This window comes from Oncorhynchus tshawytscha, linkage group LG09 (assembly GCF_018296145.1).
Source record: "Oncorhynchus tshawytscha isolate Ot180627B linkage group LG09, Otsh_v2.0, whole genome shotgun sequence".
Taxonomy (NCBI): Eukaryota; Metazoa; Chordata; class Actinopteri; order Salmoniformes; family Salmonidae; genus Oncorhynchus; species Oncorhynchus tshawytscha.
The window spans coordinates 3,154,890-3,180,285 of NC_056437.1; the positions used below are offsets into that span (position 1 = coordinate 3,154,890).

The window sequence follows — 25,396 nt, forward strand, 5'->3', positions numbered from 1 at the left end:
GCTGCAGGCTGTGCTAGCTGTCAGAGTGGTGTGGAGGGAGATGCTGCATACCGATGTGATGAGACTGAGATGTGGATGTGATGCTGCAGTCGCTGTGTGTCGGGGTTGTTCTGTGTCTTGGTGTGTTTCTGTAAAGACGTGATGTTATGCCGCTGACACACACTGCTGTTCTGCTGGAAGAGAGACTCGCCAGGAGGAGAAAAGGAGGAGGAGCTTCAGAGGTGAAGAAACCCTATCAAAATAGAGGAGTGGGAGAAAAGGAGGAGGAGCGAAAGAGCAGGAGGTGAGAGAGAGAGAACCGGAGAAACAGGAAGAGAAGAGTTAGAGAGAGAGAGAGAGAGAGAGACAGAGGAGGAGAGAAGCAAGCGGAAGAGAAGAGTTAGAGGAGAGTGAGACAGAGCCGGAGGAGGAGAGAAGCAGGAAGAGGGGAGTGAGAGAGAGAGAGAGAGAGAGAGAGAGAGAGTGAGAGAGAGAGAGAGAGAGAGAGACAGAGGAGGAGAGAAGCAGGAAGAGGGGAGGAGAGAGAGAGAGAGAGAGAGAGAGAGAGAGAGACGGAGGAGGAGAGAAGCAGGAAGAGGGGAGTGAGAGAGAGAGAGAGGGAGAGACGGAGGAGGAGAGAAGCAGGAAGAGGGGAGTGAGAGAGAGAGAGAGAGAGAGAGAGAGAGAGAGAGAGAGACGGAGGAGGAGAGAAGCAGGAAGAGGGGAGTGAGAGAGAGAGAGAGGGAGAGACGGAGGAGGAGAGAAGCAGGAAGAGGGGAGTGAGAGAGAGAGTGAGAGAGAGGGAGAGAGAGAAAGCCGTAGGAGGAGAGAAGCAAGAAGAGAAGAGCGAAGAGAGCGAGAGCCATGATAGGCACACCTCTGCAGAGGAAAGCCCCAGCATCATCAGAGTGAGTAGCATTACCTTCTATATTCCCCCCCTCCTCTTCTTCCTCCCTGCCTCACACCCTCCCTCCTCTTCCTCCTCCCTGCCTCACACCCTCCCTCCTCTTCCTCCTCCCTCTGCCTTTTTCCTCCCTCTCTCCATCCTCCTCTTCCCACTATCCGTTCCCTCCATCGCCCTCACTTCCTCCCTCCAATCTCCTCTTCCCTCCCACCATCCCTCCCTCCATCTTCCTCTTCCTTTCCTCCATCCCGCCCTCTCTCCATCCGTCTTCATCCTCCATCCTGCTTTGCCCTCCTCCTCCGTCGGACATCATCCCAGGGTTGCTGTGGCAACAGCAGCTCTGGATGGGCAAGGCACTAACTCAGCTGGTCATGGCTCCATGCAGGGAGGAGAGACGCTACTCATCGTGTCATCATTCTCTCTCTCTCTCTCTTCCTGTCTACCTCTTTGTTTATGGATGGTTTGTCATGTATATTATTCATAGGGTTGGGTAAGTCACGTTGAGCAGACTATCTTTGTCTTGGGACTCTCTCTCTCTATCTCTCTCTCTCTCTCTCTCACTCTCTCTCTCTCTCTGTCTCTCTCTCTCTCTCTCTGTCTCTCTGTCTCTCTGTCTCTCTCTCTCTCTCTCTGTCTCTCTCTCTCTCTCTGTCTCTCTGTCTCTCTCTCTGTCTCTCTGTCTCTCTGTCTCTCTCTCTCTCTCTCTCTGTCTCTCTCTCTCTCTCTCTCTCTCTCTATTTTTTTCTCTAGTAAAGATTAGAGGAAGTGGATTGTCTCTCTTGTGAGTGGATGGGAACTGGGAAAGGATCTAAAGAGGAAAGGAGGCAAAGACATAAGCTGAAGTCAGGAGGTTGGGAGGTTGAAGTCAGGAGGTTGGGAGGTTGAAATCAGGTGTCGGAAGGTTGAAGTCAGGAGGTGGAAGTCAGGAGGTTGGGAGGTTGAAGTCAGGATGTTGGGAGGTTGAAGTCAGAAGGTGGAAGTCAGGAGGTTGGGAGGTTGAAGTCAGGAGGTGGAAGTCAGGAGGTTGGGGAGGTGGAAGTCAGGAGGTAGGGAGGTTGAAATCAGGTGTTCGGAGGTTGAAGTCAGGAGGTTGGGAGGTTGAAGTCAGGTGTCGGGAGGTTGAAATCACGTGTTGAAAGGTTGAAGTCAGGGGTTGGGAGGTTGAAGTCAGGGGTTGAAATAAGGAGGTTGAAGTCAGGAGGTTGAAGTCAGGGGGCTGAAGTCAGGAGGTTGAAGTCAGGATGGTGGGAGGTTGAAGTCATGAGGTTGGGAGGTTGAAGTCAGGAGGTTGGGAAGTTGAAGTCAGGTGTTGGGAGGTTGAAGTCAGGCATCTGGAGGAGGAAGTCAGGAGGTTGGGAGGTTGAAGTCAGGAGGTTGGGAGGTTGAAGTCAGGCATTGGGAGGTTGAAGTCAGTAGGTTGGGAGGTTGAAGTCAGGCGTTGGGAGGTTGAAGTCAGTAGGTTGGGAGGTTGAAGTCAGGCATCTGGAGATTGAAGTCAGGCATCTGGAGGTTGAAGTCAGGAGGTTGGGAGGTTGGGAGGTTGAAGTCAGGTGTTGGGAGATTGAAGTCAGGAGGTTGGGAGGTTGAAGTCAGGAGGTTAAAGTCAGGTGTTGGGAGGTTGAAGTCAGGAGGTTGAAGTCAGGTGTTGGGAGGTTGAAGTCAGGCATTGGGAGGTTGAATTCAGGAGGTTGGGAGGTTGAAGTCAGGCATCAGGAAGTTGATGTCAGGTGGTTGGGAGGTTGAAGTCAGGAGGTTGAAGTCAGGAGGTTGAAGTCAGGCATCATGAGGTTGATCTCAGGAGGTTGAAGTCAGGCATCAGGAGGTTGATGTCAGGCGGTTGAAGTCAGGAGATTGGGAGGTTGGAGTCAGGAGGTTGGGAGGTTGGAGTCAGGAGGTTGGGAGGTTGGACTCAGGTGGTTTAAGTCAGGCATTGGGAGATTGATGTCGCCCATTCGATGAGTGCCGAGCCATCCTCAGGAAATTAGCTCATGAAGTTGTCAATCTCATTGAGGAACTCTTTAAGGGCACCTGGTGGGCGATAGATGACAACAACGTTAAGCTTGAGTGGACAAGTGACAGTGACAGAATGGAATTCAAATGAGGAGATGGACAGGTGCGGGAGGGAGAAAAGGTGAGAGAGGGAGAAAAGGTGAGAGAGGGAGAAAAGGTGAGAGAGGGAGAAAAGAGAGAATATCTAGTTTGGAGAAATGAGTAGTCCCATACCACCACTGTGACGACTGTAGCTGGCAGCCTGGTGTTGAGACTTAAACTGCTCCAAACTGTTGTCTACCTTCTTTTGGACAACTGAGCCCCTATGACTGCCAGTCATTTTAATTCAAGCAGAAATGCCCTTCATGTCTGTGAGAACAACCAATGGAACAACGTTTCTGACTATGAGGGAACACATACAGTACTACACATACAGTGAGCTCCAAAAGTATTGTGACAGTGACACATTTTGTATTTGAAATGATACAACAATGACTATGACGTTAAATTACAGACTGTCAGCTTTAATTTGAGGGTATTTTTATTCGTAATAAACTGTTTAGAAATTACAGCACTTTATGTTCATAGTCTCCATATTTTAGGGGACCAAAAGTATTGGGACAAATCCACGTATGTGTATTAAAGTAGTGTAAAGTTTAGTATATTCATAGCACACAATGACCTCATCAGGCGTGTGAATCTACAAACTTGTTGGGATTCATTTGCTGTTTGTTTTGGTTATTTCGAGCTCAATAGAAATGAATGGTAAATGATGTATTGTGTCATTTCAAAGTCATGTTTTATTGTAAATAAGAATAGAATTGTACCATTTCAATCCAAAGTGCTGGATTACAGAGCCAACACATCAAAACATGTGTCATTGTCACCAATACTTTGGAACTCACTGTAATCAGATGAAGAGAGATTGATTGTGTCCCACATGATTGTGTCCCACTTGTTGTTGATTCTTCACAAAAAAATACAGTTTTATATCTTTATGTTTGAAGCCTGAAATGTGGCAAAAGGTCGGGGGGCCGAATACTTTCGCAAGGCACTATACCTCAACACTAAAGGAACACAAGGCCTGACTACCTCCCCCAAGTACTAAAGGAACACAAGGCCTGACTACCTCCCCCAGGTACTAAAGGAACACAAGGCCTGACTACCTCCGCCAGGTACTAAATGAACATAAGGCCTGACTACCTTCCCCAGTCACTACAGGAACACAAGGCCTGACTACCTCCCCCAGGCACTACAGGAACACAAGGTCTGACTACCTCCGCCAGGTACTAAATGAACATAAGGCCTGACTACCTTCCCCAGTACTAAAGGAACACAAGGCCTGACTACCTCCCCAGGTACTAAAGGAACACAAGGCCTGACTACCTCCCCCAGGCACTACAGGAACACAAGGCCTGACTACCTCCCCTAAAGGAACACAGGCCTCACTATGTACTAGGAACACAAGGCCTGACTACCTCCCCCAGGTACTAAAGGAACACAAGGCCTGACTACCTCCCCAGGTACTACAGGAACACAAGGCCTGACTACCTCCCCCAGGTACTAAAGGAACACAAGGCCTGACTCCCTCCCCCAGGTACTACAGGAACACAAGGCCTGCTATTTTGGAGTCACTAAGGAACAAATGTTTGACCACCCCAGGTTTCTAAAGGAACATTCCTGTTGGCACTAAGGAACACAAGGCCTATACTCCCCAGGTACTAAAGGAACACAAGGCCTGACTCCCTCCCTCAGGATCAGGATGCTATTTTGGATCTAAACAAATGTTTGACCACTGTTTTCTATCATTCCGTTGTATTAACATATACTGTGGCACCCTATTCCCTATATAGTGCACTACTTTAGACCAGAGCCCTATGGAACCCTATTCCCTACTTAGTCCACTACTTTAGACCAGAGCCCTATGGAACCCTATTCCCTATATAGTACACTACTTTAGACCAGAGCCCTATGGAACCCTATTCCCTATATAGTGCACTACTTTAGACCAGAGCCCTATGGAACCCTATATAGTGCACTACTTTAGACCAGAGCCCTATGGAACCCTATTCCCTATATAGTGCACTACTTTAGACCAGAGCCCTATGGAACCCTATTCCCTATATAGTGCACTACTTTAGACCAGAGCCCATATGGTGCCAATTGGGATGTAGTTATGAGTCAGCTATATGTTCTCTCCTGAATTATAAGCAATGAAATAGTCTCCACAAACACACTATAGATAGAACTATTTTCTAGGTTGTCCCAGTGGTATTTCTGGTAATTTATGGTTTCCTCTTAAAGATGCAGCTGCTTATAGTCATGTGGGGAGATCTCTCTCTCTCTCTCTCTCTCTCTCTCTCTCTCTCTCTCTCTCTCTCTCTCTCTCTCTCTCTCTCTCTCTCTCTCTCTCTGTCTCTCTCTCTCTCTCTCTCTCCCTCTCTCTCTCTCTCTCTCTCTTTCTCTCTCTCTCTCTCTCTCCCTCTCTCTCTCTCTCTCTCTTTCTCCCTCTCTCTCTTTCTCTCTCTGTCTCTCTCTCTCTCTCTCTCTTTTTTTCTCTCTCTCTCTCTCTCTCTCTCTCTCTCTCTCTCTCTCTCTCTCTCTCTCTCTCTCTCTCTCTCTCTCTCTCTCTCTCTCTCCCCTCTCTCTCTCTCTCTCTCTCTCTCTCTCTCTCTCTCTCTCTCTCTCTCTCTCTCTGTCTCTCTCTCTCTCTCTCTCTCTCTCTCTCTCTCTCTCTCTCTCTCTCTCTCTCTCTCTCTCTCTCTCTCTCTCTCCTCTCTCTCTCCCTCTCTCTCTCTCTCTCTTTCTTCTCCCCCTCTCTCTCTCTCTCTCTCTCTCTTTCTTATCTCTCTTCTCTTAGTGTCTCCTCTTATTGACTGGCGTCTCTCTGTGTCCTCTTATTTCTCTTGAGACAGGACTTAGTGTCTCTTTCTTATCTCTCTCTTAGTCTGTCTTTTGTCTGGTGTTGAGACTCTTGGTCTCTGTCTTATTGTCTGGCGTTGAGACTCTTGGTGTGTCTTATTGTCTCTCAGGGCTTGGTGTGTGTCAGTTATTGTCTGGCTTTGAGACAGGGCTTGGTGTGTGTGTCAGTTATTGTCTGGTGTTGAGACAGGGCTTGGTGTGTGTCAGTTATTGTCTGGCGTTGAGACAGGGCTTGGTGTGTGTCAGTTATTGTCTCTCTCTCTCTGTTGAGACAGGGCTTGGCTCTCTCTCTTATTGTCTGGCGTTGAGACAGGGCTTGTCTGTGTGTGTCTTATTGTCTGGCTTGAGACTCTGGTGTTGAGACAGGGCTTGGTGTGTGTGTCTTATTGTCTGGCGTTGAGACAGGACTTGGTGTGTGTCAGTTATTGTCTGGCGTTGAGACAGGACTTGGTGTGTGTCAGTTATTGTCTGGCGTTGAGACAGGACTTGGTGTGTGTCAGTTATTGTCTGGCGTTGAGACAGGGCTTGGTGTGTGTCAGTTATTGTCTGGTGTTGAGACAGGGCTTGGTGTGTGTCAGTTATTGTCTGGTGTTGAGACAGGGCTTGGTGTGTGTCAGTTATTGTCTGGCGTTGAGACAGGGCTTGGTGTGTGTGTCAGTTATTGTCTGGTGTTGAGACAGGGCTTGGTGTGTGTGTTTCAGTTATTGTCTGGTGTTGAGACAGGGCTTGGTGTGTGTCAGTTATTGTCTGGCGTTGAGACAGGGCTTGGTGTGTGTGTCAGTTATTGTCTGGCGTTGAGACAGGGCTTGGTGTGTGTCAGTTATTGTCTGGCGTTGAGACAGGGCTTGGTGTGTGTCAGTTATTGTCTGGCGTTGAGACAGGGCTTGGTGTGTGTCAGTTATTGTCTGGCGTTGAGACAGGACTTGGTGTGTGTCAGTTATTGTCTGGTGTTGAGACAGGACTTGTGTGTCAGTTATTGTCTGGTGTTGAGACAGGGCTTGGTGTGTGTGTCAGTTGTTGTCTGGCGTTGAGACAGGGCTTGGTGTGTGTCAGTTATTGTCTGGTGTTGAGACAGGGCTTGGTGTGTGTCAGTTATTGTCTGGCGTTGAGACAGGGCTTGGTGTGTGTCAGTTATTGTCTGGTGTTGAGACAGGGCTTGGTGTGTGTCAGTTATTGTCTGGTGTTGAGACAGGACTTGGTGTGTGTCAGTTATTGTCTGGCGTTGAGACAGGACTTGGTGTGTGTGAAAGGATCGACCCGTACAGACAGTCCTATCTCTCTTGTTAAAACAATTTAGATTCTGACTCTGTGAAAGTCTGTGTATGTTGATTTCTCCCACACATCTCTCTAGGTTAGCTGATAAGCCTGTCACTCTGCTTGACTCTGCAAACATTTAGTCCGCATGCCAAATGGCATCCTTTTCCCTTATAGTACACTACCCTATGGGTCCTGGTCAACAGTACTACACTACCCTATGGGTCCTAGCTATGGGTCCTGGTCAACAGTAGTTCACTACCCTATGGGTCCTGGTCAACAGTAGTACACTACCCTATGGGTCCTAGCTATGGGTCCTGGTCAACAGTAGGTCACTACCCTATGGGTCCTGGTCAACAGTAGTTCACTACCCTATGGGTCCTGGTCAACAGTAGTTCACTACCCTATGGGTCCTGTTCAACAGTAGGTCACTACCCTATGGGTCCTGTTCAACAGTAGTTCACTACCCTATGGGTCCTGTTCAACAGTAGTACACTACCCTATGGGTCCTGTTCAACAGTAGTACACTACCCTATGGGTCCTGTTCAACAGTAGTACACTACCCTACTGGTCCTGGTCAACAGTAGAACACACACACACACACTGGTCACACACACACACACACAGACACACACACACACACACACACACACACACACACACACACACACACACACACACACACACACACACACACAGAACCATCAGAAGCTGACTGTCTACTCTGTAAATGCAGTATTAATGTCATTTAAAGGGGCATTCTGCAGTTCAAACAACAATGAAGCTGATCTCTGCCACTGTTTTGGTAAATAGAGAGATGGGGCTGGAGAAATATAACCTGATACAATAGACCTAGGCTCATGAGGCATTTATAAGTTATATTCTTCAAGAATCAACGGGTGTACAGTGAGCATAACAAACATTAGGAACACCTTCCTAATCTTGATTTACACTCTCTTTAGCCCTCAGAACAGCCTCTGGGACGCGGACTCTACAAGGTGTCGATAATCGTTCCACCGGGATGCTGGTCCATGTTGATTACGATGTTTCCTACAGTTGTATCAAGTTGGTTGAATGTCGTTTGGGCCGTGGACCATTCTTGAAACACACGGGAAACTGATGAGAGTGAAAAACCCAGCAGCTTTGTAGTTCTTGACTGAAAACCGGTGCGCCTGGTACCTACTACCATACCCCGTTTAAAGGCACTTAAATATTTTATCTTACCCATTCACCCTCTGCATGGCAAACATACACAATCCACGTCTCCATTGTCTCAGGGCTTATAAACCCTGCTTTAACCCGTCTCCTCCCCTTCATCTTTAACCTGGTCTCCTCCCCTTCACCTACACTGATTGAAGTGGATTTAACAAGAGACATCAATAAGGGATCATAGTTTTCACCTGGATTCACCTGGTCAGTCTATGTCATGGAAAGAGCAGGTGTTCCTAATGTTTTGTCCACTCAGGGCTCTGTTTTCGGCAGGTAGTAAGGCAGTGCCAGTGTCAGATGTACATTCGTGTGAAGTTTGGTCATGTAAAAACTGACACACTGGCGTTTTGAAAAGGCAAAAATATAAAAGACATAACTTGAAGCAACTACATATTTTCACCTTTGGAGCACGTTCTGAGCCTTGACACCCAAAACGTGGTTATTCATTCAAACCCCTTTCGAGCCAACAACAGCAAGGCCCTTTCGAGCCAACAACAGCAAACCCCTTTCAAACAGCAGCCCCTTTCGAGCCAACAACAGCAAGGCCCTTTCGAGCCAACAACAGCAAGGCTCTTTCGAGCCAACAGCAGCAAGGCTCTTTCGAGCCAACAACAGCAAGGCCCTTTTCAGCAAGGCTCTTTCGAGCAACAGCAAGGCCCTTTCGAACTTTCGAAGCCAACAACAGCAAGGCCCTTTCGAGCCAACAACAGCAAGGCCCTTTCGAGCCAACAACAGCAAGGCCCTTTCGAGCCAACAACAGCAAGGCCCTTTCGAGCCAACAACAGCAAGGCCCTTTCGAGCCAACAACAGCAAGGCCCTTTCGAGCCAACAACAGCAAGGCTCTTTCGAGCCAACAACAGCAAGGCCCTTTCGAGCCAACAACAGCAAGGCCCTTTCGAGCAACAACAGCAAGGCCCTTTCGAGCCAACAACAGAAAGGCTCTTTCGCCAGCCCTTTCGAGCCAACAACAGCAAGGCTCTTTCGAGCCAACAACAGCAAGGCCCTTTCGAGCCAACCAGCAAGGCAACAGCAAGGCTCTTTCGAGCCAACAACAGCAAGGCCCTTTCGAGCCAACAACAGCAAGGCCCTTTCGAGCCAACAACAGCAAGGGCGCCGATCGTTTTGATAGTGAAAATAGCAACAATATTTCTGCCATACCACTGGACCTATAGCACTACCGCCTGTGCTGAGACTCACCATTGAGTTAGGTTATTTAAAATAGAGTTAGGTTAGTTAATGTAGAGTTAGGTTAGTTAAAGTAGAGTTAGGTTAGTTAAAGTAGAGTTAGGTTAGTTAAACTAGAGTTAGGTTAGTTAAAGTAGAGTTAGGTTAGTTAAACTAGAGTTAGGTTAGTTAAAATAGTGTTAGGTTAGTTAAAGTAGAGTTAGGTTATTTAAAATAGAGTTAGGTTATTTAAAGTAGAGTTAGGTTAGTTAAACTAGAGTTAGGTTAGTTAAAATAGTGTTAGGTTAGTTAAAGTAGAGTTAGGTTAGTTAAACTAGAGTTAGGTTAGTTAATGTAGAGTTAGGTTAGTTAAAATAGAGTTAGGTTAGTTAAAGTAGAGTTAGGTTAGTTAAAGTAGAGTTAGGTTAGTTAAAATAGAGTTAGGTTAGTTAAACTAGAGTTAGGTTAGTTAATGTAGAGTTAGGTTAGTTAAAATAGAGTTAGGTTAGTTAAAGTAGAGTTAGGTTAGTTAATGTAGAGTTAGGTTAGTTAAAATAGAGTTAGGTTAGTTAATGTAGATCCCCAGAGTATATTATTAATATAAAAGCAGCGGCCCCTTTATCTCCATATATGGACGCAATGCAGTCGGCTGTTGAGGAGGACGTGAGGAATTTCTACTGGCTGACAAAACAACCCCCTAAAACACGCTGTTAAACTTCACAGGATTAATAACGCCCCTCTCTCACTCTGTTTAGTAGCTGTGTGTGTGTGTGTGTGTGTGTGTGTGTGTGTGTGTGTGTGTGTGTGTGTGTGTGTGTGTGTGTGTGTGTGTGTGTGTGTGTGTGTGTGTGTGTGTGTGTGTGTGTTCCCAGCTAGTTAGCTGTATGTGTTCGGTCTCTGTTCCCAGCTGTATGTGTTCGGTCTCTGATTCCCAGCTGTATTTGGTCTCTGATTCCCAGCTAGTCAGCTGTATGTGTTCGGTCTCTGATTCCCAGCTAGTTAGCTGTATGTGTTCGGTCTCTGATTCCCAGCTGTATGTGTTCGGTCTCTGATTCCCAGCTAGTCAGCTGTATGTGTTCGTCTCTGATTCCCAGCTGTATGTGTTCTCTGATTCCCAGCTAGTCAGCTGTATGTGTTCGGTCTCTGATTCCCAGCTGTATGTGTTCGGTCTCTGATTCCCAGCTGTATGTGTTCGGTCTCTGATTCCCAGCTAGTCAGCTGTATGTGTTCGGTCTCTGATTCCCAGCTGTGTGTGTGAGCTCCACAGCAGCACATCTGGAAGACATTACCGTGCGGTGCTGGCTCAGTGATGAGGTCATGAGCAAAGAGACGGAGTAACAATGTAGCTTTTGTAACTGTGATGCCCACTAACTGGTGACATAGAGCCTAGTAGCAGGCAGAGTATGGAAGGTTCTCTTGAGGGGTACATGCCAATCCAGCTGACTGTAAATTTGAGCGATATCTTTTTTATTTGTTATTGTTGTTTCTTATGTTTTCTCTATTTGTTTTTGGCAGATTATGTTGTCTCCCATGTTTATAGCTCTGCCACACTAACACACATACACTGAGTGTACAAAACATTAGGAGCACTTTCTATATAAAACATTAGGAACACCTTCCTAATTTTGAGTTGCACCCCCTTTAGCCCTCAGAACAGCCTCAATACATCGGGGCATGGACTCTACAAGGTGTCTACAGTTTTATAGCTGATCTCATGCTATTTTACACAGCCTGAGAAAAAAACGGGTGTTTTAGAGCTCAGCAATTCTTGAAACATTTGAAATATACATTTTGATTGACCAAAGTGTCAGCTACTGTATAGTCCTGTCACGCCCTGGCCATAGAGAGGCTTTTATTCTCTAGTTTGGTTAGGCCAGGGTGTGACTAGGGTGGGCATTCTAGTTTCTTTATTTCTATGTTTTCTATTTCTTTGTGTTTGGCCGGGTGTGGTTCTCAATCAGAGGCAGCTGTCTATCATTGTCTCTGATTGGGAATCATACTTAGGTAGCCTTTTTCCCACCTGGGTTTGTGGGTAGTTGTTTTCTGTATAATTGTAGTTACCTTACAGAACTGTTCGTTTCTCGCTTTGTTATTTTTGTTCTAGTGTTCAGATTTAAATAAATATCATGAACACGTACCATGCTGCACTTTGGTCCACTCATTCTTCATCAGACGAGTGTTACAGAACCTCCCACCACAAGCGGACCAAACAGCGTGGTAAGGAGAAGCAGAGGGTTCAGGTTTCATGGACTTGGGAGGAAATCCTGGACGGGAAAGGACCCTGGAGGCAGGCTGGGGAGCATCACCGTCCACGGGAGGAACTGGAAGCAGCTAAAGCTGATCGGCAGCATTATGAGGGAACACGGCTGGAAGCCCGAGAGGCACTGGGGAGTGTGGCTGAGACCTGAGCCATCTCCCCGTGCTTACTGTGGCGAGCGTGTGACTGGTCAGGCCCCGTGTTATGGGGTGATGTGCACTGTGTCTCGGTTGAGCATTCACAGGCCGGTGTGCTCTGTGCCAGCGTCCCGCGTTTGCCGGTTGGAAGTGGGCATCCAGCCAGAACGGGTTGTGCCAGCTCTGCGCTCGAGGCCGCCAGTGCGCCTCCACGGCCCAGTGTATACGGTGCCTCGGCCAAGGAAGAAGCCTCCTGTATGTCTCCCCAGCCTGGTGAGTCCTGTGCCTGCTCCCAGATCCAGGCCTCCTGTGTGTCTCTCCACTCCAGAGACGACCTCCAGTCCGGAGCCTCCAGAGACGCCCTCCAGTCCGGAGCCTCCAGAGACCGCCTCCAGTCCGGAGCCTCCAGAGACCGCCTCCAGTCCGGAGCCTCCAGAGACGGCCTCCAGTCCGGGGCCTCCAGAGACGGCCTCCAGTCCGGGGCCTCCAGAGACGGCCTCCAGTCCGGGGCCTCCAGAGACGGCCTCCAGTCCGGGGCCTCCAGAGACGGCCTCCAGTCCGGAGCCTCCAGAGACGGACCCCAGTCCGGGGCCCGCTACGAGGGTCCCCAGTCCAGGGCCCGTTACGAGGGTCCCCAGTCCGGGGTCGGCGGCGAGGGTCCCCGCACCAGAGGCGCCACCAAAGTGGGGGGAGCCAGAGGCGGGTCTACGTCCCACACCAGAGCCGCCGCCGTAAAGGAAGCCCACCCGGACCCTCCCCATTAGAGTTTTGCGGCCGGAGTCCGCACCTTTGGGGTGGGGCCTAACCAAAATAGAGAATAAAAGCCTCTCTATGACCAGGGCGTGACTAGGGTGGGCATTCTAGTTTCTTTATTTCTATGTTTTCTATTTCTTTGTGTTTGGCCAGGTGTGGTTCTCAATCAGAGGCAGCTGTCTATCATTGTCTCTGATTGGGAATCATACTTAGGTAGCCTTTTTCCCACCTGGGTTTGTGGGTAGTTGTTTTCTGTATAGTTGTAGTTACCTTACAGAACTGTTCGTTTCTCGCTTTGTTATTTTTGTTCTAGTGTTCAGATTTAAATACATATCATGAACACGTACCACGCTGCACTTTGGTCCACTCATTCTTCATCAGACGAGCGTTACATTGTCCTTGTATTCAATATGAAGTTTCTGCCCCATCCGCCTTGGGGGAAAACAACCCATGCTGCCAACACACTGACACTGACACTGACTCAACTCCAGCCACTTTAATAATGGGAATTGATGGGAAATGATGTAAATATATCACTAGCCACTTTAAACAATGCTACCTTATATAATGTTTACATACCCTACATTATTCATCTCATATGCATACGTATATACTGTACTCTATATCATTGACTGCATCCTTATGTAATACATGTATCACTAGCCACTTTAACTATGCCACTTTGTTTACATACTCATCTCATATGTATATACTGTACTTGATATCAGCTACTGTATCTTGCCTATGCTGCTCTGTACCATCACTCATTCATATATCCTTATGTACATATTCTTTATCCCCTTACACTGTGTATAAGACAGTAGTTTTGGAATTGTTAGTTAGATTACTTGTTGGTTATTACTGCATTGTCGGAACTAGAAGCACAAGCATTTGCTACACTCGCATTAACATCTGCTAACCATGTGTATGTGACAAATAAAATTTGATTTGATTTGATTTGAATGAAAATTAATATTCTATTTTAATCTATCAGGCAGATAGATTTGACAGTTTATGGTTGTGACGCTGCTGCTGCTACTCTCTGTTTATCATATATGCATAGTCACTTTAACTATACATTCATGTACATACTACCTCAATTGGGCCGACAAAACAGTGCCCCTGCACATTGGTTAACCGGGCTATCTGCATCGTGTCCCACCACCCACCACCCACCAACCCCTCTTTTAAGCTACTGCTACTCTCTGTTCATCATATATGCATAGTCACTTTAACCATATCTACACGTACATACTACCTCAATCAGCCTGACTAACCGGTGTCTGTATATAGCCTCTCTACTGTATATAGCCTCTCTACTGTATATAGCCTCTCTACTGTATATAGCCTCTCTACTGTATATAGCCTCACTACTGTATATAGCCTCACTACTGTATATAGCCTCTCTACTGTATATAGCCTCTCTACTGTATATAGCCTCACTACTGTATATAGCCTCACTACTGTATATAGCCTCTCTACTGTATATAGCCTCTCTACTGTATATAGCCTCTCTACTGTATATAGCCTCACTACTGTATATAGCCTCACTACTGTATATAGCCTCTCTACTGTATATAGCCTCTCTACTGTATATAGCCTCTCTACTGTATATAGCCTCTCTACTGTATATAGCCTCACTACTGTATATAGCCTCACTACTGTATATAGCCTCTCTACTGTATATAGCCTCTCTACTGTATATAGCCTCTCTACTGTATATAGCCTCACTACTGTATATAGCCTCACTACTGTATATAGCCTCTCTACTGTATATAGCCTCTCTACTGTATATAGCCTCACTACTGTATATAGCCTCTCTACTGTTATAGCCTCTCTACTGTTATAGCCTTTACTGTATATAGCCTCTCTACTGTATATAGCCTCTCTACTGTATATAGCCTCTCTACTGTATACAGCCTCTCTACTGTATATAGACTCTCTACTGTATATAGCCTCTCTACTGTATATAGCCTCTCTACTGTATACAGCCTCTCTACTGTATATAGCCTCACTACTGTATACAGCCTCTCTACTGTATATAGCCTCACTACTGTATATAGCCTCACTACTGTATACAGCCTCTCTACTGTATATAGCCTCTCTACTGTTATAGCCTTTACTGTATATAGCCTCTCTACTGTATATAGCCTCTCTACTGTATACAGCCTCTCTACTGTATATAGCCTCACTACTGTATACAGCCTCTCTACTGTATATAGCCTCTCTACTGTATATAGCCTCTCTACTGTATATAGCCTCTCTACTGTTATAGCCTTTACTGTATATAGCCTCTCTACTTTATAAAGCCTGTCTTTTTACTGTTGTTTTATTTCTTTACCTACCTATTGTTCACCTGACACCTTTTTTGCTATTGGTTAGAGCCTGTAAGTCAGCATTTCACTGTGATGTCTACACCTGTTGTATTTGGCGCACGTGACAAATAAACTTTGATTTGATTTGACCATGGTGATTCCAATACTGTTTGCTTGTTTAAATCTATCAACAGTAGAGAACTTTCCAGACCGTATCCTGTTGCACTAGATGTAATGAGGACCTGAATAAGGGGTCCTTATGATATAGGTGACCCTGCACATTCCTGATTCCTTTAGGATTTTAGACCAATCTGACGGATTAAACCAAATCTCAGGACACATCTTTTAGGAATCGAAGTTTTGAGAGAAATATTGTTTAAAGTCACAGAGGGATATCACAAGACACTACATACTATACTTTTTAAGGTAATATACATGTTTGCCAGTCTGAATGTATAAATTGGGATCTTTGCTACGGACAAGGGCATTTCCTGGTATAGAGCTGACATGAAAATTAATAATATTGAGATGATTTTGTATTTTTTACCAGAACATATATTACCTTATAAAATTCCCATCAATGTATTTTTTTTCTTCTCAAATAACGCAAATAAATAATATAAACTATAAAAAAGTCAAGTTTCTAAAAACACAATAATAAGAATCGTAATGTTTTGGGTTTGCGAGTGCTTGATCCCCATAGCAACAATCCCATGTTATTAACTCTCTACTATTCAAACTCCAAAAATCCAGTTTCTATTGTCTTCCTTCAAGTCCTCCAATAGGACTCCACCACGTAGACAACTCTGCATGCAGGCTCCCCAGCCAGGGTAGTTTGTTCTAAGGACATCCAATGCATTTTTTATGTATTCCCATGAGCATTACTCCTGAGTACCGCTGCAGACTGACTGCTGTGTGGCTGCCCTGCCTCATGTAGCCTTTTCACCATATATGGAGTGTTTTGTATCCCTCCACTCGTGAGCTTGAACAGGACGGATGTGATGAAAGAGGGATAAAGAGGGGGAAGGGGTAATGGAAGGGTGAAGAGGGGGTCAGTGGGAACTCTAATACCTCCCCCCCCCCAGTCCCCACTGACCCCCCCCAGTCCCCACTGACCCCCCAGTCCACACTGACCCCCCAGTCCCCACTGACCCCCCAGTCCCCACTGACCCCCCAGTCCCCACTGACCCCCCCCACTGTCCCCACTGACCCCCCCCCAGTCCCCACTGACCCCCCCCCACTGACCCCCCAGTCCCCCCCAGTCCCCCCCCAGTCCCCACTGACCCCCCCCAGTCCCCACTGACCCCCCCCAGTCCCCACTGACCCCCCACTCCCTCTGCCTCTGCTTCTTGGATGTCTAGTAAAATCGGGAGCCGGGGATGTGTAGCTAACTCCAGTCTGACAGTCAGTGAGTCAGGGTGTGTATAGGTCTGGGGACTGGGCATATGTAGCTGTAGGCTTCAGTCACAATCTGACAGTCAGTGTGCTGGTGTAAAGGGCTGGGCATATAAGCTCCTATCTCACACTAAGGCTGAGACTCTGTGAGTCAGTGTGTGTATAGATCTGTGAGTCAGTGTGTGTAAAGATCTGTGAGTCAGTGTGTGTAAAGATCTGTGAGTCAGTGTGTGTAAAGATCTCTGAGTTAGTGTGTGTAAAGATCTGTGAGTCAGTGTGTGTAAAGATCTGTGAGTCAGTGTGTGTAAAGATCTGTGAGTCAGTGTGTGTAAAGATCTGTGAGTCAGTGTGTGTATAGATCTGTGAGTCAGTGTGTGTAAAGATCTGTGATTCATTGTGTGTAAAGATCTCTGAGTTAGTGTGTGTAAAGATCTGTGAGTCAGTGTGTGTAAAGATCTGTGAGTCAGTGTGTGTAAAGATCTGTGAGTCAGTGTATGTACAGATCTGTGAGTCAGTGTGTGTAAAGATCTGTGAGTCAGTGTGTGTAAAGATCTGTGAGTCAGTGTGTGTAAAGATCTGTGAGTCAGTGTGTGTAAAGATCTGTGAGTCAGTGTGTGTAAAGATCTGTGAGTCAGTGTGTGTAAAGATATGTGAGTCAGTGTGTGTAAAGATCTGTGAGTCAGTGTGTGTAAAGGTCTGTGAGTCAGTGTGTGTAAAGATCTGTGAATCAGTGTGTGTAAAGATCTGTGAGTCAGTGTGTGTAAAGATCTGTGAGTCAGTGTGTGTAATGATCTGTGAGTCAGTGTGGAGGAAGAGGTGGAGGAAGAGGTGGAGGAAGAGCTGGAGGAAGAGGTGGAGGTGGAGGAAGAGGTGGAGGTGGAGTTGGAGGAAGAGGTGGAAATGGAGGTGGAGGAAGAGGTGGAGGAAGAGGTGGAGGTGGAGGAAGAGATGGGAGTTGGGGTGGAGGAAGAGATGTAGGAAGACATGGAGGTGGCGGAAGAGATGGAGGTGGAAGAAGACCATGAACAAGGAGAGTAATATCTGATGAAATTCTGGCTACTGTGGCAGACCATGTGGTCAACCATGGTTAAACCTTGAGAGAGAGGCTGGGCAGACCATGTGGTCAACTAATCAAAATCATCAAATCAAATTTATTTATATATCCCTTCGTACATCAGCTGATATCTCAAAGTGCTGTACAGAAACCCAGCCTAAAACCCCAAACAGCAAGCAATGCAGGTGTAGAAGCACGGTGGCTAGGAAAAACTCCCTAGAAAGGCCAAAACCTAGGAAGAAACCTAGAGAGGAACCAGGCTATGTGGGGTGGCCAGTCCTCTTCTGGCTGTGCCGGGTGGAGATTATAACAGAACATGGCCAAGATGTTCAAATGTTCATAAATGACCAGCATGGTCGAATAATAATAAGGCAGAACAGTTGAAACTGGAGCAGCAGCACAGTCAGGTGGAAGTTGAAACTGGAGCAGCAGCATGGCCAGGTGGACTGGGGACAGCAAGGAGTCATCATGTCAGGTAGTCCTGGGGCATGGTCCTAGGGCTCAGGTCAGTTGAAACTGGAACAGCAGCATGGCCAGGTGGACTGGGGACAGCAAGGAGTCATCATGTCAGGTAGTCCTGGGGCATGGTCCTAGGGCTCAGGTCAGTTGAAACTGGAACAGCAGCATGGCCAGGTGGACTGGGGACAGCAAGGAGTCATCATGTCAGGTAGTCCTGGGGCATGGTCCTAGGGCTCAGGTCAGTTGAAACTGGAACAGCAGCATGGCCAGGTGGACTGGGGACAGCAAGGAGTCATCATGTCAGGTAGTCCTGGAGCTCAGGTCCTAGGGCTCAGGTCCTCCGAGAGAGAGAAAGAAAGAGAGAAGGAGAGAATTAGAGAACGCACACTTAGATTCACACAGGACACCGAATAGGACAGGAGAAGTACTCCAGATATAACAAACTGACCCCAGCCCCCGACACATAAACTACTGCAGCATAAATACTGGAGGCTGAGACAGGAGGGGTCAGGAGACACTGTGGCCCCATCCGAGGTCACCCCGGACAGGGCCAAACAGGAAGGATATAACCCCACCCACTTTGCCAAAGCACAGCCCCCACACCACTAGAGGGATATCTTCAACCACCAACTTACCATCCTGAGACAAGGCTGAGTATAGCCCACAAAGATCTCCGCCACGGCACAACCCAAGGGGGCGCCAACCCAGACAGGATGACCACAAAGTGAATCAACCCACTCAGGTGACGCACCCCCTCCAGGGACGGCATGAGAGAGCCCCAGTAAGCCAGTGACCCAGCCCCTGTAATAGGGTTAGAGGCAGAGAATCCCAGTGGAAAGAGGGGAACCGGCCAGGCAGAGACAGCAAGGGCGGTTCGTTGCTCCAGAGCCTTTCCGTTCACCTTCCCACTCCTGGGCCAGACTACACTCAATCATATGACTCACTGAAGAGATGAGTCTTCAGTAAAGACTTAAAGGTTGAGACCGAGTTTGCGTCTCTGACATGGGTAGGCAGACCGTTCCATAAAAATGGAGCTCTATAGGAGAAAGCCCTGCCTCCAGCTGTTTGCTTAGAAATTCTAGGGACAATTAGGAGGCCTGCGTCTTGTGACCGTAGCGTACGTGTAGGTATGTACGGCAGGACCAAATCAGAGAGATAGGTAGGAGCAAGCCCATGTAATGCTTTGTAGGTTAGCAGTAAAACCTTGAAATCAGCCCTTGCTTTGACAGGAAGCCAGTGTAGAGAGGCTAGCACTGGAGTAATATGATCTAATTTTTTGGTTCTAGTCAGGATTCTAGCAGCCATATTTAGCACTAACTGAAGTTTATTTAGTGCTTTATCCGGGTAGCCGGAAAATAGAGCATTGCAGTAGTCTAACCTAGAAGTGACAAAAGCATGGATTAATATTTCTGTATCATTTTTGGACAGAAAGTTTCTGATTTTTGCAATGTTACGTAGATGGAAAAAAGATGTCCTTGAAATGGTCTTGATATGTTCTTCAAAAGAGAGATCAGGGTCCAGAGTAACGCCGAGGTCCTACACAGTTTTATTTGAGAAGACTGTACAACCATTAAGATTAATTGTCAGATTCAACAGAAGATCTCTTTGTTTCTTGGGACCTAGAACAAGCATCTCTGTTTTGTCCGAGTTTAATAGTAGAAAGTTTGCAGCCATCCACTTCCTTATGTCTGAAACACATGCTTCTAGCGAGGGCAATTTTGGGGCTTCACCATGTTTCATTGAAATGTACAGCTGTGTGTCATCCGCATAGCAGTGAAAGTTTACATTATGTTTTCGAATAACATCCCCAAGAGGTAAAATATATAGTGAGAACAATAGTGGTCCTAAAACGGAACCAAGAGGAACAACGAAATTTACAGTTGATTTGTCAGAGGACAAACCATTCACAGAGACAAACTGATATCTTTCCGACAGATAAGATCTAAACCAGGCCAGAACATGTCCGTGTAGACCAATTTGGGTTTCCAATCTCTCCAAAAGAATGTGGTGATCGATGGTATCAAAAGCGGCACTAAGGTCTAGGAGCACGAGGACAGATGCAGAGCCTCGGTCCGATGCCATTAAAATGTCATTTACCACCTTCACAAGTGCCGTCTCAGTGCTATGATGGGGTCTAAAACCAGACTGAAGCATTTCGTATACATTGTTTGTCTTCAGGAAGGCAGTGAGTTGCTGAGCAACAGCCTTCTCTAAAATTTTTGAGAGGAATGGAAGATTCGATATAGGCCGATAGTTTTTTTATATTTTCTGGGTCAAGGTTTGGCTTTTTCAAGAGAGGCTTTATTACTGCCACTTTTAGTGAGTTTGGTACACATCCAGTGGATAGAGAGCCGTTTATTATGTTCAACATAGGAGGGCCAAGCACAGGAAGCAGCTCTTTCAGTAGTTTAGTTGGAATAGGGTCCAGTATGCAGCTTGAAGGTTTAGAGGCCATGATTATTTTCATCATTGTGTCAAGAGATATAGTACTAAAACACTTGAGCGTCTCTCTTGATCCTAGGTCCTGGCAGAGTTGTGCAGACTCAGGACAACTGAGGTTTGGAGGAATACGCAGGTTTAAAGAGGAGTCCGTAATTTGCTTTCTAATAATCATTATCTTTTCCTCAAAGAAGTTCATGAATTTATCACTGCTAAAGTGAAAGTCATCCTCTCTTGGGGAATGCTGCTTTTTAGTTAGCTTTGCGACAGTATCAAAAAGGAATTTCGGATTGTTCTTATTTTCCTCAATTAAGTTCGAAAAATAGGATGATCGAGCAGCAGTAAGGGCTCTACGGTACTGCACGGTACTGTCTTTCCAAGCTAGTCGGAAGACTTCCAGTTTGGTGTGGCGCCATTTCCGTTCCAATTTTCTGGAAGCTTGCTTCAGAGCTTGGGTATTTTCTGTGTACCAGGGAGCTAGTTTCTTATGAGAATTTTTTTTAGTTTTTAGGGGTGCAACTGCATCTAGGGTATTGCGCAAGGTTAAATTGAGTTCCTCAGTTAGGTGGTTAACTGATTTTTCTCCTCTGGCGTCCTTGGGTAGGCAGAGGGAGTCTGGAAGGGCATCAAGGAATCTTTGTGTTGTCTGTGAATTTATAGCACGACTTTTGATGTTCCTTGGTTGGGGTCTGAGCAGATTATTTGTTGCAATTGCAAACGTAATAAAATGGTGGTCAACTATGGTTTGACCTTGAGAGAGAGGCTGGGCAGATCATGTGGTCAACCATGGTTAAACCTCGAGAGAGAGAGGCTGGGCAGACCATGTGGTCAAACATGGTTAAACCTCGAGAGAGAGAGGCTGGGCAGACCATGTGGTCAACCATGGTTAAACCTCGAGAGAGAGAGAGGCTGGGCAGACCATGTGGTAAACCATGGTTAAACCTCGAGAGAGAGAGGCTGGGCAGACCATGTGGTCAACCATGGTTAAACCTCGAGAGAGAGGCTGGGCAGACCATGTGGTCAACCCTCGAGAGAGAGAGGCTGGGCAGACCATGTGGTCAACCATGGTTTGACCTTGAGAGAGAGGCTGGGCAGACCATGTGGTCAACCATGGTTTGACCTTGAGAGAGAGAGGCTGGGCAGACCATGTGGTCAACCATGGTTAAACCTCAAGAGAGATGCTGGGCAGTGAGTGCAGCCCAGTCTGAGCAGCTTCACCGTAGCATCCATCATCCAGACGTTCCACAATGAGAAGAGGTTTGTACCGCAGACATATTACTGTAGTGTTTATGGTACTGTACGCTATGTTGTTGTTGTAGAACTGAAAGACGACCACCACGTACATGGTAGAACGGGTCTGTTTACAGACCAACAGGAGGCTGTCATTGTGCAAATGGTAGTTAAATTTTTTAATTTGACCTTTATTTAACTAGAACAAATTCTTATTTTCAACGACGGCCTAGGAACATTGGGTTAACTGCCTGTTCAGGGGCAGAACGACAGATTTGTACCTTGTCAGCTCGGGGATTTGAACTTGCAACCTTCCGGTTACTAGTCCAACGCTCCAACCACTAGGCTACCCTGCCACCCGTGAAAAATAAAGCCATAAAGACTGCGGGGAAATCCAACAACAGATGATTGGAAAACCCCCGTCATCCTCCATAACATCAGAGTGAGCTTATCAACCGTAACCCTCATCCTTAACAAACACCATCTCCGGATGAAGCACATCTACAGAGTCCCATCGGAAAAGGAATTCCCGAAGAGTGAAGGATAAACGGTACGGAATATGAAATCAAATCAAATCAAATAAAAAATGTGTGCAAGTGATTCATGCTGTAATGTTACTCTCTTATTATTAAAACATTAGAGACTCATTGATGTGAAATTTATTATACAGCAATGTCAGTATTTACTGTCATTTAAGAGAATGATGGAGTTGGATACAAGTCCCATCCCCCAGGAACTCATACTCATAGATGAGTCTGGATTCAATTTAGCGAAGTCGGAGAGGAGAGGAAGGAACATCATTGGTCAACGTGCCGTCGTTGAGGTACCTGGTCAGTGCGTGGGAAAATGTCTCCATATGCGCAGCTATGAGCCACAATGGGGTCCTCCACCGTCATGCCACCCTTGGACCATGGAACTCTGCCCATCTCCTTCATTTCCTGAACACCTTACATAACAATGTTTTTCAGCCAGAGCAGAGAGACGCCAGGTGATCCTGAGCAGAGAGGGCCAGGTGATCCTGAGCAGAGAGGGCCAGGTGATCCTGAGCAGAGAGGGCCAGGTGACCCTGAGCAGAGAGGGCCAGGTTATCCTGAGCAGAGAGACGCCAGGTGATCCTGAGCAGAGAGACGCCAGGTGATCCTGAGCAGAGAGGGCCAGGTGACCCTGAGCAGAGACAGCCAGGTGCTCCTGAGCAGAGAGGGCCAGGTGATCCTGAGCAGAGAGGGCCAGGTGATCCTGAATAGAGAGGGCCAGGTGATCCTGAGCAGAGAGGGCCAGTTGATCCTGAACAGAGAGGGCCAGGTGATACTGAGCAGAGAGGGCCAGGTATTCCTGAGCAGAGGGCCTTGTGAGAGCCAGGTGATCCTGAACAGAGAGGGCCAGGTGATCCTGATCGGAGAGACGCCAGGTGATCCTGAACAGAGAGACGGCAGGAGATCCTGAACAGAGAGGGCCAGGTGATCCCGAGCAGAGAGGGCCAGGTGACCCTGAGTAGAGAGGGCCAGGTAATCCTGAGCAGAGAGGGCCAGGTGATCCTGAGCAGAGAAGGCCAGGTGATCCTGAGCAGAGAGGGCCAGGTGACCCTGAGCAGAGAGGGCCAGGTGATCCTGAGCAGAGAAGGCCAGGTGTCCTGAGCAGAGAGGGCCAGGTGATACTGAGCAGAGAGGGCCTCGTGATCCTGAGCAGAGAGGGCCAGGTGAACCTAAGCAGAGAGGGCCAGGTGGTCCTGAGCAGAGAGACGCCAGGTGGTCCTGAGCAGAGAGGGCCAGGTGATCCTGAGCAGAGAGGGCCAGGTGATCCTGAGCAGAGAGGGCCAGGTGATCCTGAGCAGAGAGGGCCAGTGATCCTGAGCAGAGAGGGCCAGGTGATCCTGAGCAGAGAGGGCCAGGTGACCCTGAGCAGAGACAGCCAGGTGCTCCTGAGCAGAGAGGGCCAGGTGATCCTGAGCAGAGAGGGCCAGGTATTCCTGAGCAGAGAGGGCCAGGTGATCCTGAACAGAGAGGGCCAGGTGATCCTGAGCAGAGACAGCCAGGTGCTCCTGAGCAGAGAGGGCCAGGTGATCCTGAGCAGAGAGGGCCAGGTATTCCTGAGCAGAGAGGGCCAGGTGATCCTGAACAGAGAGGGCCAGGTGATCCTGATCGGAGAGATGCCAGGTGATCCTGAACAGAGAGACGGCAGGAGATCCTGAACAGAGAGGGCCAGGTGATCCCGAGCAGAGAGGGCCAGGTGACCCTGAGTAGAGATGGCCAGGTAATCCTGAGCGGAGAGGGCCAGGTGATCCTGAGCAGAGAAGGCCAGGTGATCCTGAGCAGAGAGGGCCAGGTGGCCCGAGCAGAGAGGGCCAGGTGACCCTGAGTAAAGAGGGCCAGGTAATCCTGAGCAGAGAGGGCCAGGTGATCCTGAGCAGAGAAGGCCAGGTGATCCTGAGTAGAGAGGGCCAGGTGCTCCTGATCGGAGAGACGCCAGGTGATCCTGAACAGAGAGACGGCAGGAGATCCTGAACAGAGAGGGCCAGGTGTTCCTGAGCAGAGAGGGCCAGGTGATCCTGAGCAGCAAATGTATGTTCTAATTTGAGTTTCCATCGGGCTGCTAAGGTCCTCCACTTGTTCCATGACCATCTCAGGTTTTACAATTCTATATCTCCCACCATATTCCCCATTTCTCAACCCCATTGAGGAGTTGTTTTCAGCATGGCGGTGGAAGGTGTATGATTGCAAACCCCTTGAACGTATGTATACCCTTCTCCAGGCTATAGTGGAGGCCTGTGGTAACATTCCAGTCCTGACAGGGGTTGGATGAGTCATGCCAGAAGACATTTCCTCCGCTGTCGGGCCAAGGAGAATATCGCCTGCGATGTTGATGAAAATCTGTGGCCGGACCAAAACCCAAGACATGACTGATTTTATTTTTCGCAATTTATTTCTTGACTTAGATGATTTAGATTTGACTGTATATGAACAGTTTCTTCATCTATTCCGTACACTTGATTTAACATACAGTACAGTAGTAGTACTAGAACTATTTAAGACTATTATTTTGATCTTCCTTTGCATATGCAAAATATATTGACTGTATGTTTGAATTTTTATGTTTTACAGTTTTTACATTTGTGTTCCTTTCTTGTTTGAATATACACAAAAAAACAATAAACAGTATAACAACAACATCTTAGTCAAATCCAACTTTATTAGTCACATGCGGCGAATACAACAAGTGTAGACCTTACAGTGAAATGCTGAATACAAGCCCCTGAACCAACAGTGCAATTTTAAGAAAGATACATGTTAATTAAAAAAAAAAAGTAAAAATTAAGAAATGAAAGTTACAAATAATTAAAGAAGAGCAGTAAAATAACAATAGTGAGGCTATATACAGGGGGTACCGGTACAGAGTCAATGTGGAGGCTATATACAGGGGGTACCGGTACAGAGTCAATGTGGAGGCTATATACAGGGGTACCGGTACAGAGTCAATGTGGAGGTTATATACAGGGTGTTACGGTACAGAGTCAATGTGGAGGCTATATACAGGGTGTTATGGTACAGAGTCAATGTGGAGGGTATATACAGGGGGTACCGGTACAGAGTCAATGTGGAGGCTATATACAGGGGGTACCGGTACAGAGTCAATGTGGAGGCTATATACAGGGGTACCGGTACAGAGTCAATGTGGAGGCTATATACAGGGGGTACCGGTACAGAGTCAATGTGGAGGCTATATACAGGGGGTACCGGTACAGAGTCAATGTGGAGGCTATATACAGGGTGTACCGGTACAGAGTCAATGTGGAGGCTATATACAGGGGGCACCGGTACAGAGTCAATGTGGAGGCTATATACAGGGGGCACCGGTACAGAGTCAATATGCAGGGTATATACAGGGGGTACCGGTACAGAGTCAATGTGGAGGCTATATACAGGGGGCACCGGTACAGAG

The 25,396-nt window shown here is 47.2% G+C and overlaps 1 protein-coding gene across 1 annotated transcript in view; it reads left to right on the top strand.

Annotated features, from left to right (window-relative positions):
• The first annotated feature begins 767 nt into the window (after positions 1-767).
• Positions 768-25,396, top strand: part of LOC112239193 (paralemmin-2) — a 167,368-nt gene continuing 142,739 nt past the window's right edge. Inside the window, exon 1 of the mRNA XM_042326371.1 lies at positions 768-887. Within this exon, the coding sequence (XP_042182305.1) occupies positions 844-887 (44 nt within the window). The 5' untranslated portion in view covers positions 768-843. The remainder of the gene's footprint in view (positions 888-25,396) is intronic.